Source organism: Rhinatrema bivittatum, chromosome 8 (genome assembly GCF_901001135.1).
Source record: "Rhinatrema bivittatum chromosome 8, aRhiBiv1.1, whole genome shotgun sequence".
NCBI lineage: Eukaryota > Metazoa > Chordata > Amphibia > Gymnophiona > Rhinatrematidae > Rhinatrema > Rhinatrema bivittatum.
In genome coordinates this window covers 226508765-226526246 of record NC_042622.1, presented here as the reverse complement: position 1 = coordinate 226526246, position 17482 = coordinate 226508765, and the positions used below count along the sequence as shown (strand labels likewise).

Below are 17482 nucleotides of genomic sequence, written 5' to 3'. Positions count from 1 at the left end.
ATATTGTAGCTAATGACACTATATCGGAAGCCTTCGGTATTGCACGTGGGGTACGGCAGGGATGCCCGCTATCCCCGATTCTATATATTCTTACCCTTGACCCCCTGTTAAGGAAATTGGCTGAATCCTCTATTATTCAGGGTCTCCATTACAAGAATGGGAATTTCAAAGTAGCGGCCTTTGCTGACGATATGTTGGTTTTTCTTTGTAACCCTGCTGCCTCCTTACCACATGTCCTCCATTTACAGGCTGTGTTTGGGACATTTTCCGGGTTAAAAATCAACGTGGAAAAATCAGAGGCTTTGGATATACTGGGGACTTTGCACTCGACGTGGCCGGGTACCTTCCCCTTGAGGTGGGTGGGCACCTCTCTAAAGTATCTGGGTATCCACATCCCTGCCTTACCTAGTAAGCTTTATGGGTTAAATGTCACCCCTCTGAAGCAGAAATTGCTTACCCATCTCGCGGCGTGGAGGGACTTACCCTTGTCACTATCTGGAAAAATTTTGCTATTAAAGATGATGGAAATCTCAAAATGGTTGTATCTTTTTCATATGTTGCCGCTATGGCTTAGGAAACAGGATGTGCGAGATGTTAACAAAGGACTTCAGCAATATCTATGGAATGGTAAAAAGGCCCGCATTCCCTTAAAGACTCTAATGCAACCCAAAGGACAGGGAGGCCTCAATTGCCCGGATTTGGAGCGCTATAATCAAGCATGTTTATTACGGCATGTAAGGGACTGGATCTGTGGCACGGCTTTTTATTCTCCAATGGACCACTACACAGCTTGGCTCTCTCCACACGCTCCTGGGGCTACTCTACACCTATCGGACTCCTCCCTTCCAAAATTAATAACTACCAGTGTGGTGGTACGGCCCCTGCGTCAAGTGTGGAGGCGGCTGTGTCGGCAATTTAAACTTACTCCGGGAGTGACCACTTGCTTACCCATTCGTGGCTGTCAAACATTCCAGCCCGGAATGTCGCAAATGATCTTCAAGTTGTGGTCAATTAAAGGTTTACAGTGTATGTACCAACTCCTGGAGTCGGAAGCAGATCGCTATCGGCTGTGCAGTTTTCAAGACCTCATGGACCGTTTTTCTGTCCCTCATTCTGATCTGTATGGATACTTACAACTTCGGCATTTTATGTTGGAGGAGCAAAAGGCAAATCCGACCTTTTTTCAGGGCCACAAGGTCCGTGATTTTTTGATTGGTGAGGACGGGAAAAGAATGTCTGCCTCCCAATATTACTCGGCACTGGCGATACTGACTTTAGCACCAACCTTGGAGAGCGTTACTGCAAAATGGAATAAGGTTTTGCCACAGGCTGTCTCCTCGCGGGACCTTCAGGCATGCTTTACACATATCTCTCGAACTGTGGTGAATGTCACGCTACGGGACCAGACGTACAAGTTTCTACACCAAGCTTTCTACTCTCAATGTCATGCTTATTATATGGGACTTACGTCAGATATACACTGTACTCGATGTGCCGCCTCACACCCTGATTTCTATCATTGTTTTTGGTCATGCCCAACTTTACAGGTTTTCTGGGGGTATTTGCAGTCTTTAGTTCATTCAATGTGGCAACTTGATCTTCCTCTAGACCCTCGACTTTGGCTCCTTGGCGTGAGGGAGCTGGCGGACACCGAACTTACTGGCCTCCAACAGGGCTTATTCCAAAAGATTATTCTTATTGCGCGGGCAGCGGTTTTGGCGCAATGGACTCAGCACACGCCTGTTTACATTCCAGTCTGGAAAACTAAATTTCACAACCTCATGCATATGGAACTCTTAACTGCCAAACACAGTTCTAGTGAGAAATACCAAAAAATCCAATTATTATGGAAGGACTATGTGAAACTTCTGCCAGTGGAGGAATCTGGAGTCATATCATGATGTGTATTATTACTTTTGTATTCTGTCCCCTGTTTTTAACTTCTACACGTTACACTAACTATATTAGTTAAGTATATGGCTCTTCGTAACCTCTGCTGATAATGTTCTGTTTCTTAGCTTATACACCAGTGCTCTGCCCGGGGAAAAAAGGGGGGGGGGGGAGGCGGGGAGGGTATCTCTGTAGTTTATTATTGTTAAAAAACAACCGGTTTACAGTTTGGTTTCTTTGTGCGATTACCTAACTGGGGTCCTGTGTCTCATAGCTGACTTCCAGATCAGACTCTTGGTTTTGTGTTTCATTGCACTATGGCTCTTCTTGATGTTGTTGTCGCACTCTTAGCACTTTGTGTGTTTTCAGATGCTCTTTTACCTACTGTACTCCAATAAAAATATTTACACAAAAAAAAAAAAAATTGCAGGAGGACCTTGCAAGACTGAAAGATTGGGCTTCCAAATGGCAGATGAAATTTAATGTGGACAAGTGCAAGGTGATGCATATAGGGAAAAATAACCCTTGCTGTAGTTACACAAGATTAGGTTCTATCTTAGGAGTTACCACCCGGGAAAGAGATCTAGGTGTCATAGTGGATAACACATTAAAATCATCAGCTCAGTGTGCTGTACCAGTCAAAAAAGCAAACAATGTTAGGAATTATTAGGAAGGGAATGGCAAATAAAACTGTGGATGTCATAATGCTTCTGTATTGCTCCATGGTGAGACCACACCTTGAATATTGTGTGCACTTCTGGTCACATCTAAAAAAAGATATAGTTGCACTGAAAATGCAGAGAATGACGACCAAAATGGTAAGGGGTATGGAACATCTCCCCTGTGAGGAAAGGCTAAAGGGATTAGGACTGTTCAGTTTGGAGAAGAGGCGGCTGAGGGAGGGATAGGATAGAGGTCTACAAAATCATGAAAGGTCTAGAACAGGTTAAATAGTTTAATTGCTTTTTCAGATAACAGAAGGACTTGGGGGCACTTCATGAAGTTAGCAAGTAGCTCATTTAAAACAAATTGAAGAAAATTAATTTTCAGTCAGCCCATAGTTAAGCTCTGGAATTCATTGCCAGAGGATATGGTTACAGCAGTTAGTGTAACTGGGTTTAAAAAAGGTTTGAATAAGTTCATAGAGGAAAAATCCATAAACTGCTATTTAGAAACTTTTTATATACCGGTATTAGTGGGGACATCATACCGGTTCACATATTAACAGAAGGTTTAGAAATACATTTCAACAGGGAAAGGCGAACTGGGCAGGGGGTTAACCTAGGGCAGTAAGGAAAAATAGATTAAACAACAAGAAATCAACAAGAGGTCATAACAAGAAGATAACAATGTACAATGTGATTAAATTCCTTAATATAAGGAAAAGAATAGCCTGAGATCAATTTAATATTTGGGTACTTGTCAGGTACTTTTGATTTGGATTGGCCACTGTTGGAAACAGGATGCTGAGCTTGATGAGCCCTTGGTCTGACCCAGTATGGCATATCTTATTGGAGAAATTGCTTACCTGATAAATTTGTTTTCATTAGTGTAGACAGATGGACTCAGGACCAGTGTGTCGGTAAAATCTCATTGGGGTGTTCAGGACGAGGCTGAACCCGAACTTGTCCCTCTCTTGGGCTGCCAGATACAAAAGGACTGAGACCCCCCAAGGGTTCGAGACCTCTGGAATGTAGAGTTTCTGTAGGGGCAAACATGCTGGGAACCCCTGGAATGACCCCTCATTGGCGAGGGATGCTGTAGCTGCTTCCTCTTATCTTCCGGTAACTGGGGAACTGGAGATTCTCCCCGTTTACTGGCCAGCTTTTCCAGTTCGCTCCCGAATAGGAGTTGTAAGATTAGCTTTGGAGGTTGTGTCACCACAGAGGGCACTCCCCTGGCTGAAGTACAGACTAAATCAGAGCCCTCGTCTGCTAAAAAGGTGGCAGCAAGTTCCATAACCGCTTTGGAGTTCAACCCCGAGTCATCTACCTCCTGAGAGAGAAGTAGACATGATCAAGCCACCAGAGCGCAACAAGAAGCAAACTGTAAGGGCATTGCTACTGCGTCAAAGACTTGTTTAAGGATAGACTAAATCAGTCTATCATGCACATCCTTTAAGGCTACTCCTGCCTCCACTGGTAAAGTTGTTCGCTTAGAGATGGCACAGACCAGTGCATCCACATTAGGGAAATGCAAATATTCTCTTACCGCCGGGTCCAGAGGGTATAAAGCTTCCAAGGCTCGGCCCCCTTTGAAACTTGCTTCTGGGGCATCCCATTCCCGATCAATCAACTCCTGGATGACATCCATCACTGGAAAGTAGCAAGAAGATTTCCGCAAGGAAATCAGAATGGAATTCTTCTTTGGTTTAGTCATAGAATCTTCCCCAGGAACTCCCAGCATCTTCAAGGTCTGGGAAACCAGGTCCAGCAATTCATCTCTGTGAAAAACCGTAACATGGTCAGATATGGTTCCAACCCAGGGGCATTTTCCTATCATCCAAGGAATCTGGGTTATCCTCTTCATCCATGCCATCTGGGTCCCTACCAGGGATACCCCCTTGGTAAGGCGAGGCATGCCTCGGGGTCTGCCGGTCGGAATGGGAGAAGCAGGGGTCACCAGCTGAGGTTCCATCCAGACAAGGGCAAGTGAGGCAGCAGACTGGGCCTGTACGAAGGCTTGTAGCCCCTGGAAAAACTCCATTCAAGAAAAAGCAGCCAGGTCCATGCCTAGTCCAGAAGGTACTGGGGTGGGTCTGGCTGAAATTCCTTCTCCCACAGATGACCCAGTCAGTCAGTGGTGTACTCAGATCCGGCGTACTGCCAATTAAGCTGTGACCAACCCATAATCTGAATGGGAGGAGCTTGATTTATTAAAGTCCGAGGAGTCCAGCTCTCCTTTGACTTCCTCACAGTGGTGACATAAGCTGGAATCCAGGTCAGGTTGTGAAGCCCTAATATGACAAGCAATGCAAAGAGCAAGGCGCTTAGGTTTCTTGGTTGCCGGCGCCATTGGCAGCAGTAGTTGTGTGCTCAATTGGCTTGCACTTAAAAATTTATGCATACAAATTTTGAGTATTTAGGAAGGGCGTGGCAAGGTGCACGCACAGCCCGTGTGCACAGCTCTTCCTGTATTGTGCGTTTTCAAAGTTGAACGCGTAGGGATGCACCCGTTACGTGCACAGCATGTGTGCAGAGCAGACACACTGCGCACACTGACGTCCTATGGAGGGCAATATGGCACGTACAGAAACGCGCGCAAGATGGCGCCGCCCTGGCCTACCAAGCGGTGGGTTGACCAAGTCTATGGCGAGGCCTAGCCCACTGGGGGCTGCTCAACCTGCTCAGAAGCCCAATTCCCCTTACGTACAGGAGTGGGGATGAAGTTGGTACGGTGCGCTGAACACAGAGACCAGGGGGATTCTACCGAAAATCCCACTAATCGTCTCAGAGTTGGAAGGAAAATCTTCTTCTGCTTTTTTTTTTTTTTAAAACTTACCTGGGCTTAGCGCTTACCATCTGAGTACAGAGATGGTCTCCGGCTGCCGGGGGGAGAAGGCTTTGGCAGTCACTGTCACACTCGGCTTCATGCACTCGCTGCCTTTCAGCTGCCTAGGCAGCAAAGTCCATGCCAGGAACAGTCTACCAGATCAATGCATGCCTTTGAGGGACCTTGGAAACCACCTCAAGAATTCTCAACTGGGGGAGGGACTTTTAAGTATCACTGCAGGAGAGTAGGGCTCAATTTTCTCCAATTTAGAATGTAGAATTTCTCCTTCCAAAAAGTACAACAATCCCCATAGGGAGGTACGTCCACCATCTGCTGGAGACAGAGAATACTGGAGGGCCGAGGTCACGGCAGGGGTATATGTACAGTGATGTCAGCTTTACAACCTTACTCTGTCTCCACCTGCTGGCAGGGGAGCAGCAGCAACCCATTGGTCCTGAGTCCAACTGGCTACATGCTAGGAAATAAAGGGACATCAAGTTCATGCAATGGCCCATTTCAACTCAGCAGTGATTCAAGATATTTGTAAGCCTGCTACATGGTCAACAAAACACATTTTTACATAACATTAATGTCTGGATAAAAACTCACCCAAGGACAATATATTTGGACATGCAGTGCTGATGAACATTAAGTAATCAAACCAAATGTCCCACAAACAAGTTACAAAAAAATATTGGAAACTAAAAACAGCTCAAAGCAATCCTCAGATGGGGAGTATCATCTTCTGTGGCTTTTTGTTTTCCTCTCCCCGGAGAACATCTGATATAGGTAAGGAACTTTGATTTCTCTGTGGACACGAACAATAAACCACACAATCCTACCTGCCTCCCTGGGAAGTTTACTTGGCTTGGAAAAAGAATAAGGCAGAATCACGCAAGGGGATGCTAGCATTGGAAGGCCCATGCATGCTCAGAAAGCAAAGTTTAACTTTCTGAGCTCTGAGAGAAAAATCACCCAACTTGTCACCGTTTGATGACGTCATCCATCTTGTGTAGCTGTTTGTATTGCTGTTCAGGGAGAATACCTGTTACAGATAAGCAACTTTGCTTTCTAACAGGCCGATACAGAAAGAAACACGGGAGAGCGGGCGAGCGCCCACTCTCCCGGCGCACGCACAGGCCACAGGCACTACCTTTGGGTAGGTGCTAATTTCTGAAAGTAAAATGTGCGGCTTGGCTGCACATTTAACTTTCTGCATCACGCGGGAATAACTAATAGGGCCATCAACATGCATTTGCATGTTGTGTGCGCTATTAGTTTCGGGGGGGGGGGGGGGGAAGTGTGGATGCATGTTTTCGACGCGCTATTACCCCTTACTGAATAAGGGGTAAAGCTAGCCCATCGAAAACGCTCATCCAACCGCAGGTTAACAGTGCGCTCCGCTGGAGCGCACTGTACTGTATCGGCTTGTCAGTCTGCTGCTCTAACCATCCCCCAAAAGAAACAAAAAAATTCCACCCCGGGGTTTGTGAAAGAGGCGCAATTCTACTTCACTTTGTGAGGCACTCAAATGGAGAAATTACTTGCCTGATAATTTTGTTTTCTACTGTGGACAGATGGACTCAGGACCAATGGGGTTATGCTCCCCTGCCAGCAGATGGAGACAGAGTTAGACTTCAAAGCTGACATCACCCTAGATACACCTCTGCAGTGACCTTAGCCCTTCAGTATTCTCTTCAAAAGCCACTGTGGACATACTATTCAAAAAACTTTATTTAAAATATAATTAAAAACAGATAACCATAACTGTACTCAACCAATCAAACATGAACCCTAGTAAGAATATAGATGCCCAGATCTAGGGACTGGATGATGGCTTACTCGTAATCTTTTGGAATCAATATCCAATCCATGGGCAAATCCTTGGGACTGTTCTTGGGCAGCAATGAGAGGGATGCGGAGTCCATCTGTCTATACTAAGGAAAACAAAATTATCAGGTAATTTCTCTATTTCCTAGCGGGTAGCCAGATAGACTCAGGACAAATGGGATGAACAAAAGCTACTTCCGATCAGGGTGGGAGGCTATTGTGGTCCGGTTAACACCGCCCTTGCAAAGGCTGAATCCTCTGGGGCCTGTACATCCAGACAACAGAACCTGGAGAAGGTGTGCAAGGAGGACCACGTCGCCGCTCAGCAGGTTTCAACGGGAGACAGCAGTCTAGCTTCTACCCACGAGACCGCCTGAGCCCTAGTGGAATGAGCTTTAACCTGAGAAGATAATGGTTTTCCTGCCTCCACATTGGTTCCCGTGACCACCTCCTTAATCCAGTGAGCTATGGTAGCCCATGAAGCTGGTTCGCCCTGCTTCCTTCCACTGTGAAGGACAAACAGGCGGTCCCGTCTTTCGGACTGGTTCTGAAACTTCCAGATATTGCACCAAAAGCCTACTGACATTCAAATGACAGGGGAGGCGGTATTCTTCCATGTCCTTGTGCTTATCTAGGGAAGGCAACGAAATGGACTGATTCAAATGAAACTCCAAGACTACCTTGAGCAAGAAGGATGGAATGGTATGAAGTTGTACCACTCCTGGAGTCATCCAGAGGAATGCTTCCCAACACGACAATGCCTGTAATTCAGAGATGCAACGTGCCAAGCATACAGCCACCAGGAACACCATTTTCAAGGTTAATAAACGCAAGGTAAAGCTGCACAGCTGCCGAAAGGAGGGCCCTGCCAAAAATTCTAATACTAGATTAAGATTCCACAAGGGAACTGGCCACCGTAGAGGCCCTTTCAGGAAATGGGCCATGTCCAGATGAGCGGACAGGCGGGTTCCATTCATCTCTTACCTGAAACAGGAGAGAATTGCTATCTGGACCTTCAAAGAGTTAAGGGTCAAACCTTTATTCAAGCCGTCCTGCAAAAATTCCAAAATTAGTGGGATCTTGTCCGCCGGGGGGGGGGAGGGGGGGAGAAGGATGATACAGCATTCCTCGCACCAAGCCTCAAATGCTCTCTAGACCTGCATATATGCTAGGGATGTAGAGAACCTCCGCGCCCAGAGTAAGGTGGCAATTACTGCCGCAGAATATCCTTGCTTCGTCAGGTGAGCCCTCTCAAGGGCCAAACCATAAAACAGAACTAAGTCTGATCCTTGTGAAGGACCGGTCCCTGCTGTAGCAGCTCCCTGTGCGGTGGGAGGCACAGGGGGGTCTCCACCAGAAGTCTCCCCATGTCCGCATACTATGGACGCCTGGGCCAATCTGGAGCAAATCTAGTAGGACTAATCCCCTGAGGTGCTTGATTCTGCGAATGACCCTGCCCAGCAGGGGCCCTGAAGGGGAGGCGTATAGCAACTCTTCTTCCAGCCAGGTCTAAACGAGAGCGTTGATCCTTAGGGACCACCAATCTCTTTCTGTGACTGAATAATTGGGGAACCTTTACATTGCGAAATGCAGCCAGCAGCTCAATGGACGGGGGAGACCCCAGAGATCTACTATCAGCTAAAGGCTTTGGCCGACAATGCCCACTCTTCTGGATCCAGACTCTCTCTGCTTAGAAAGTTTGCTCTGATGTTGTCTTTTCCTGCGATGTAGGAGGCTGAGATCATCTGTAGATGTATTTCCACTCATTCCATAAGGAGATCTATCTCCTGTGACACTTGCTGGCTCTTGGTTCCACCCTAGAGGTTGATGTAGGCTACCATCGTTGTGTTGTCAAACATTACACATGGACCATTTGACCCTTTAGTCTGTGGCTAAATTGTAGACACTCCAATCTGACTGCCCAGGCTTCCAGGCAGTTGATGTTCCAGAGGGCCTCTTCCTCGGTCCAACGTCCCTGGGCCGTCAGTTCCCGTCAGTGAGCTCCCCAGCCCCGGAGGCTCATGTCTATTGTGAGGACCAGCCAGTTCGGAGAGGATAGGGGATACACTCTTGCTCAGATGAGCTTCCTGCAGCCACCACTGGAGTCGAGAGCATACTCCCATTGGTAAGTGGAGGCAAATCGAATAGTCTTGAGACTGCAAGTTCCAATGTGACAGTAGTGAGCGTTGAAGTGGTCACATGGATGCCCTTGCCCACGGCACTACCTCCAGGGTTGCCATCAAACCGAGAACTTGGAGACAGTCGCACACCATCGGGCATAACGTGTTCATTAACCAACGCACTTGGGACATCACCTTCCTTATCCGTTGGTCGGAAGGAAGACCTTGCCCTTTTTAGTGTTAAACTGGACTCCCAGATATTCCAAGGACTGGGAGGGCTTGAGAATGCTTTTGTCCAGATTTACTACCCAACCGAGTTCTTGAAGCAAGGAAGTCACCCTGCTGGTCACCCGGAGACTCTCTTCCAAGGACTTTGCCCGTACCAACCAGTTGTCCAAGTATGGGTGCTCCAGAATTCCCTCTCTCTCAATGCTGCTGTTATGATCACCATAATCTTGGAGAATGTTCTGGGGATGGTGGCTAGGCCAAAGGGCAGTGCCCAGAACCGATAATGGCGACCCAGTACCGCAAAGTGTAGGAAACATTTGTATTTTTGACTCATTGAAATATACAAGTAGGTCTCGTATAGGCCCAGGGAGGTTAAGAATTTTCCCGATTGTATGGCCATTATCACGGAGCGTAGGGTTTCCATGTGGAAATGATTCACTTGTAGATATTGGTTGAAGCTCTTGTGGTCCAGGATAGGGCGAAAGGAAACTTCCTTCTTGGGTATGATGAAATAGATGGAACATCCCCCCATATTTTCCTGGGGCGCAGGTACTGAGATTACAGCCCTCGTCCTGAGGAACATTAAAAGAGTAGTCTCCATTGCCTGCTTCTTGTGCTGGGAGTGACAAAGAGACATCATGAATACGTAACTAGGAGGGCTGTGAAATTTTCGTATGACCTCCAGAACCCATTTGTCCGAAGTGATCTCGACCCACCATTGATAGAAGAGGAACAGTCGACCACCTAATGCCATGTTCCAAGGGTGAGTCAACAAAACTTCACTGGGGGATTAGGGATGAACTTGAACCCGATCCTGACCCTCTCTTGGGCTGCTAACTCCGAAAGGACCGAGACCTCCCAAAGGACAGAGACCTCTGAAATGTTGAATTTCTATAGGGGCAAAAGCGATGGGAGCCCCTGGATCGATCCCTCATAGGCGATGGATGCTGTAACTGCTTTCTCTTATCTTCTGGTAGCCAAGGAACTGGAAATTCGCCCCATTTACTGGCCAGCTTTCCCAATTCACTTCCGAAAAGGAGTGATCCTTTAAAGGGCATCTTTATAAGATTTGCCTTAGAGGTTGCGTCTGCTGACCAATTCCGCAGCCATAACTGTCTTCTAGCTGCCACCCTTGATACCACTCCTCTGGCCGAAGTATGGACTAGATCCGAGCCTGCATCAGCTAAAAAAGGTAACGGCTGGTTCCATAACCGCTCTGGAATTCACCGCCGAGTCGTCCACCTCCTGAGAGAGGAGTAGGCACGAATGAGCTACCAGGGCACAACAAGAAGCAATCTGTAAGGTCATTGCTACTGTGTCAAAGGTCTGGACTCAATCCAACTATTGTGCGCATCCTTTAAGGCCGCTCCTCCCTCCACTGGGATAGTTTGCTTAGAGATGGCACAGACCAGCACATCCACTTTAGGGAAATGCAAAAGTTCTCTCACTGTCAGATCCAGTGGGCATAGAGCTTCTAACGCTTGTCCCTCTTTAAAACTTGCTTCTGGGGCATCCCATTCCAGGTCAATCAACTCCTGGATAGTTTCCATTACTGGAAAGTAGCACGAGTCTTCCTGTAGGGAAATCAGAATGGGATTCTTCTTTGGTTCCGTCAGAGTCTGCCCCAGGAACTCCCAGTATCTTCAGGGTCTGGGAAACCAGGGCTGGCAATTCTTCTTTATGGAAAAACCGTAACATGGTCAGATACGGTTCTAAACCAGGGGGAATTTCCCCATTTTCCAAGAAATCTGCATCCTCCTTTGTCCTGGCGCCTGCCAGAGGTACCCTTGGTGAGGCGAGGCATGCTTCGAGGTCTGCCAATAGGACTGGGAGAGAGAGGGCCTACCGGCTGAGGTTTCATCCAGACAGGGGGCAAGTGAGGTAGCAAAACTGTGCCTATACGAAGGCTTGAAGACCCTGGAAAAATTCCACCCAAGAGAAGGCAACTGGGTCCATGCCTAGCCCAGGAGATACTGGGGTAGGTACCGCTGAATTTCCCTCTCCCATGGATGACCCAGTCCCATGTGTACTCAGAACCGGGATACTTCTGGATAAGGCCGTGGCTAACACATCCTCTGAATGGGAAGAGCTGGGCTTAGCAAAGTCTGGGGAGGCCAACTCTCCCTGGGCTTCCTCACAGTGCTGACACAAGTTGGAATCCAGGTCAGACTCTGAAGCCCTAATATGACAAGCAGCGCAGAGAGAAAGGCACTTATGTTTCTTGGTTGCCAAAGCCATTGGCAGCGGTAACTGTGCGTTCTTTCGGCTCACACTTAAAATATTATGTACACAGATTTCGGGCGCCTGGGCAGGATGTGGCGAAGCAACGCACAGCCCATGCACCCGGCTTTACCTGTATTCTGTGTTTAGTAGGTTGCACGCATATGTATGCAAGCAACATTATGCGCATAGCGTGTGCACAGAGCCAACGCACTGCGCGTACCGATGTTCTATGGAGGGCAATACGGCACACACAAAGATGTGCGCAAGATGGTGCCGCCACGGCCTATCATGCAGGGTGCCAACCAAGCCTAAATCTGATCCTAGCCCACCGAGGGGCCACTCAACCCGCTTGGAAGCCCACTTCCCCTTATCTCAAACAGAATCGGAAATGACATTGGTATGTTGCATCAAGCAAGGAGACCGGAGGAAGTCTTACCAAAACCCCTCCAAGTCTCTGAATCAGGAGGTAAATCTTCTCTTTTTTTTTTTTTATTTTTACTTACCTGGGCTCAGCGCTTACTGGCTGAGTACAGGGACAGTTTCGGGCTGCAGGGAGGGGGGGGGGGGGGGGCTTTGGCCATCACTGCCTCACTCAGGGTCCTGCATCCTCTGCCTTTCATCTGCTTAAGCAGAAATGTTCACGCCAAGAACCGGCTACCTGACCAAGGCACACCTCTGAGGGATCTCAGAAATCACCTTAGGAATTCTCAACTGGGGGAGGGACCTTTAGGTATCACTGTAGGAGAGCGGGGCTCAATTTTCCTTCAATTTAAATGTAGAATTTCTCCTTCCAAAAAGTACAGCAATCCCCACAGGGAGAGGTACGTTCCCCATCTGCTGGAGACTGAGAAATACTGAAGGGTTGAGGTCACTGCAGGGGTGTATCTAGGGTGACGTCAGCTTTGAAATCTGACTCTGTCTCCATCTGCTGGTAAGGAAGCATAACCCCATTGGGTCCTGAGTCCATCTGGCTACACACTAGGAAATTGACCAATTTAGGAGTAGTGGGGAGAGGGAGAGGAGAAATATCAATCATACTCAGTCATCCACCTTCTAGAGTCAGATATAGGCCAGCATCTACATGTGTAACAAACTGAAGAAATTTCTTACCTGATAATTTAGTTTTCCTTAGTGTAGACAAATGGACTCAGGCCAATGGGTTATGTGTACCCCTGCTAGCAGATGGAGACGGAGTCAGGTTTCAAAGCTGACGTCCGCGTCCCATTCCAGGTCAATCAACTCCTGGATGGCTTCCAGTATCGGGAAATAGCAAGAGGCTTTCCGTAGAGACCCCAGGATGGGGCTCCTCTTTGGCTCCGACATAGGGTCCGTGCCCAGAACTCCCAGAATTTTCAGGGTCTGGGAGACTAGGGCCGGTAATTCATCTCAGAGGAAAAAATTGAAGCCTGGTTCGGTATGGCTCCAGGCCTGGAGGGATTTCCTCATCCTCCAACGAATCCCTGTCGTCATCCGTGGTGTCTGGGTCCTGGTCAGGAATACCCTTAAGTGAGGTGAGGCATGCTGACAGGGATGGGAGGGAGAGGCATTCCCAGCTGGGGGTCAGCCTGGGCAGGGGCTGACTGCGCCTGGACAAAGGCTTGGAGGCCTTGAAAAAATTCCAACCAGGAAAAGGCCGCCAGATCCATTATTTGGCCCAGGAGGAACCGGGGTAGGGGGCCGTTAAAGTGCCCTCTCCTGGGGAGGACCCCGCCCCGGAATTACTCAAGTCTGGGGTGCTGCCGGATAAGGTCGTGGCTGACCCATCCTCCGACTGGGATGGGCCGGGCTTGGAGAAGTTTTGAGAATCCAGCCCTCCCTGGGCCTCCTCGCAGTGCTGACATAGGCAGGATTCCAAGTCAGACTGTGCGGCCCTAATATTGCAGACTGCGCAAAGGGAGTGTCGTCCGAGCTTCTTTGCTGCCGGGGCCATAACCTCTGTAGCTTGTGCGTTTAGCCAGTTAATGCCTCTCGAGCAAGCACAGACTCGCCTCGGCGTGCATAGATCAAAGCAGCCAGTTGTGTGCCAAGTTGTGCATGCGCTTAGGCGCACAGCTATGTGCGCAACTATGTGTGCGTTTGTGCGCATAGCTATGCGTGTTTTTACACGAACTTAGGTGCACAGAAGGCCGGCCTGCACTGCGTGTGCCAGAGGGGGAAAATGGCGTCGCACTAAGCCGTGCACAAGATGGCGGCGCCCTGGATCGCCACATGGAGGAGTCCACTGAGCCTGAAGCAGGGCCTAGCCCAGTGGGAAGCTGCTCAACCTGCTCAGAATCCCCCTTCCCTCGCCCGAACGATATCGGTATGGCGTGCTGAGCAAGGAGACCAGAGAAAAGACTTACCGAAGCCCTTCCACGTCTCTGGTTCGGAGGAGTTCATCTCTACTTACCTGGTCTCAGCACTTACCGGCTGAATACAGAGACGGTCTCCGGCTGCGGGGGGAGAGGGCTTAGGCCTTCACCGCTGCGCTCAGCTTCTGCACCTGCTGCCTTTCAGCTCCTTCAGCAAAGTCCACGCTGGAAGCCAGCTACCGGACCAAGGCACACCTCTGAGGGATCTCGGAAATCACCTCTGGAATTCTCAACCGGGGAGGAAGCCTTAGGTATCACTGCAGGAGAGTGGGGCTCGATCTTCTTTACAATTTGAAGGTAAAATTTCTCCTTTGGATTAGTGCTGCAATCCTGCTAGACACTGCTGCCAGTGGGGGATCGCGTCCACTTCTGCTAGGAGACGGAGAGATACTGAATGGCTGAGGTCACTGCAGGACTATATCTAGAATGACATCAGCTTTGAAACATAACTATCGCCATCTGCTAGCAGGGGAACACATACCCATTGGTCCTGAGCCCATCTGGCTACACACTAGGAAAACCAAAGTTTTCCTGATGCTACAAGCCATCTCTGGGGTGCATTGCAGAAAACATTTCCGTGCTTGGGTCCTGAATGACAATTTTTGAGATAGGGATACTAGTACTATTCATCACTGTTGCTTCCCACTTGGGCATGGGAAATAAAGTGACAGGAGACAAGTACAGGCACTGAGGCTTTACACCTGAAGTGTTCCATGCAGATGCCATGCTCTAACCCCTAGTGCATCACCACTGGCTCTGTGACATTACCTCCTGCTGCTCCTTCAGCTGCTTCCTCTGTGCCTCTGACAGTTCCGTCACACCCACCAGCCCCACAGGCTTCCCTTTCTCGTAACCCAAACCCTTCAGGTCATGAACTGCAAAAGCAAGAGAGTTACATCCTTTTCAATTTTTGCATATGGTTTTCACAAGTCACAGCAAGATTTACTCAGGATGAGATTCAATAGGAAATATGGGTAATATTGGGATGATACACATTCTGTTGCTCTCTAGTTCTGGACTTATTGGATCTGTGTGATGTGGTATTTCATAGGCATGTTCCCAGAAAAGTTTGCTTATCTGCCATTACTTCTATATCCCTTTGTGCCCGATGTGTCTCTCTTTATTCTTGTCATTTCAAATTACCCTTCTCCTCTCCTTCATCTTCAAAGCCCCTTCCCTAGACTGCAAGCTCCAGCAGTTCTGGGTACTCCCCAATGATTCAACAATCTGACATTCCTGTACATACCCAGATCAGTCCAGACCTGTGGGTTATGCACCAGCAGATGGAGGCAGAGAACAAACTTTGAGGCACTGCTCTATACCAAGTGTGCCACCTGCAGCTCCCTCAGTATTTCTTTGTCTCCAGCAGATGGTGGTGGTGCATACCTGCAGCTCTGAGCTGGGTTTGGATTTCTTGCTCCTCAAAGTGCCAGGTTCAGTTTTCTGGACCATCCCTTGGGTAGAGCCGGGTGAACGGGGGGGTTGGATACCCCTGGCTGTGCTAGCCCGTGTGTTCCGGGACCCCTGATAGCCAGGGGACTGGCTCCCTCAGTGGCCTGGAGGCTCCCTCTCCGTGACTGCTGGTTCAGGAAAGTATCCCCGTTGGGGACAGTTATTTTCTTCTCTGATTAAGTTTAGTTGGGGGAAAAAAAAAAAGTCTAAAGTTTCTTGAGTCCCGCGGCTTCCCGGGTGAGTCAGTCTGCTCGGCAGTGCAGAGCCAGGCAGACCCCAAAGTTCAGTTTCTTCTGTGAGGGGAGAGCTAGCAGCCTTAGTGGGGCCTTCCTGGGGTGGTGAAGGGCCTCCTAGCAAGCGACTCCGCAGCAGTCGCGGGAACAGTTTTGACGTGGCGGCCATTTTGTTTTTCATCTTCGACTTCCCACGAGGCTCCCTGGCGGTGCTGGGGCTGAATTTGCTGGCGTTTTTGTTGGGGAAGATCAGTCCTCTGAGGCAGCACTTAATTCCTCCCGGGGTTTGAGTGGAGCAATGGCAGAAAAGCCGTTGGTGGAGCCCTGCAAGGCATGTGGGGTATGGTCTGCCTATTTGAACCCCCTCACTATGCACTTCTTGTGCTGTGGGAGGGGTCCTCAGCTAAGGCTAAGCCTAAGACCTAAGACTAAGCCTCTAAGCCTAAGACCGCGCGCGGGTCAGGCTCAGGGGCTGGGTCCAAAGGTAGGACTTCTGCGCCCACTGCTCACCTGGTGGGAAAAGATTCCCAGGATGACCCACCTCCACTGTCTCCCACAGTGCGGAAACAGAGGCAGGAAGACTTGAGGGACACTGAGTCGGACTCTAGCAGTGATGAAACCGGCCCGGGCGGTTTTTCGCCGGAATTTGTGCTTCTCATGCATGAGGCATTCCTGGCAAGGAAGTTTGCGAAGCGCAGATCCCAGAAGGGGAGTGTGGGGGCCCTGAAGCGTCCCCCTCTACGAGCTGGACCTGAATGCCATTGTCCCCATACCGCCAAACGAGCAGGGAAAGGGACGGTATTCCATTTATTTCGTGGTTCCCAAGAAAGAGGGTACTTTCTGCTCCATTCTGGACCTGCAGAAGGTGACTCGCAGCCTGAAGGCTCCCCGTTTTCGGATGGAGACTCTTCGAACGGTCATCGTGGCTGACCGGAAGGGAGAATTCCTCGCCTCCTTGGATCTTACTGAGGCATACCTTCACATCCCGATTCACAGCGATCACCGGAAGTTCTTGCGTTTCAAGATTCTGGGGCAACATTTCCAGTTCCAGGCGCTTCCATTCAACCTAGCGATGGCCCCGTGCACCTTTACCAAGGTGATGGTCATTGTGGCAGCGGCCCTCAGGAAGGAAGGGGTGATGGTTCATCCATACCATGACGATTGGATGTTTCGAGCCCAGTTGGAAGAGGACTGAGTGCGGGCAGTGCACCGGATGATCCATCGACTTCTATGGCTTACATCCGGGTATGGAAGGTGTTTGAAACCTGGTGTGATCAGCAAGGTTTGGGGCCGTTTTCGGTGACCATCCCTCAGGTCTTGGCCTTTCTGTATCAGGGGTTGTCCAAAGGCTTGGCTTATAATTCCCTGCGGGTTCAGGTTTCGGCCCTAGGATGTCTCAGAGGTCGGATAAGCGGCAGACCCCTGGCCAGCCACCCAGATGTAGTCCATTTGCTAAAAGGGTTAAAGCATCTTCGTCCTCCGATTCGCAAGTTGTGCCTGGAGTGGAATCTTAACCTAATACTACGGGCGTTCTGTGATTCCCCCTTTGAGCCTTTGGGATGCGCCTCCTTACAGGACCTCACATTGAAGACTGTGTTCTTGGTGGCCATTTGTTCCGCTAGGCATATTTCAGAATTGCAGGCCCTGTCCTGTAGGGATCCCT

The 17482-nt window shown here is 49.2% G+C and overlaps 1 protein-coding gene across 1 annotated transcript in view; it reads right to left on the bottom strand.

Moving 5' to 3' along the window:
• Positions 1-17482, bottom strand: part of SUGP1 (SURP and G-patch domain containing 1) — a 104452-nt gene that overhangs the window by 48677 nt on the left and 38293 nt on the right. The window contains exon 9 of the mRNA XM_029613814.1: positions 14903-15009. Coding sequence (XP_029469674.1) covers positions 14903-15009 — 107 coding nt within the window. The remainder of the gene's footprint in view (positions 1-14902; positions 15010-17482) is intronic.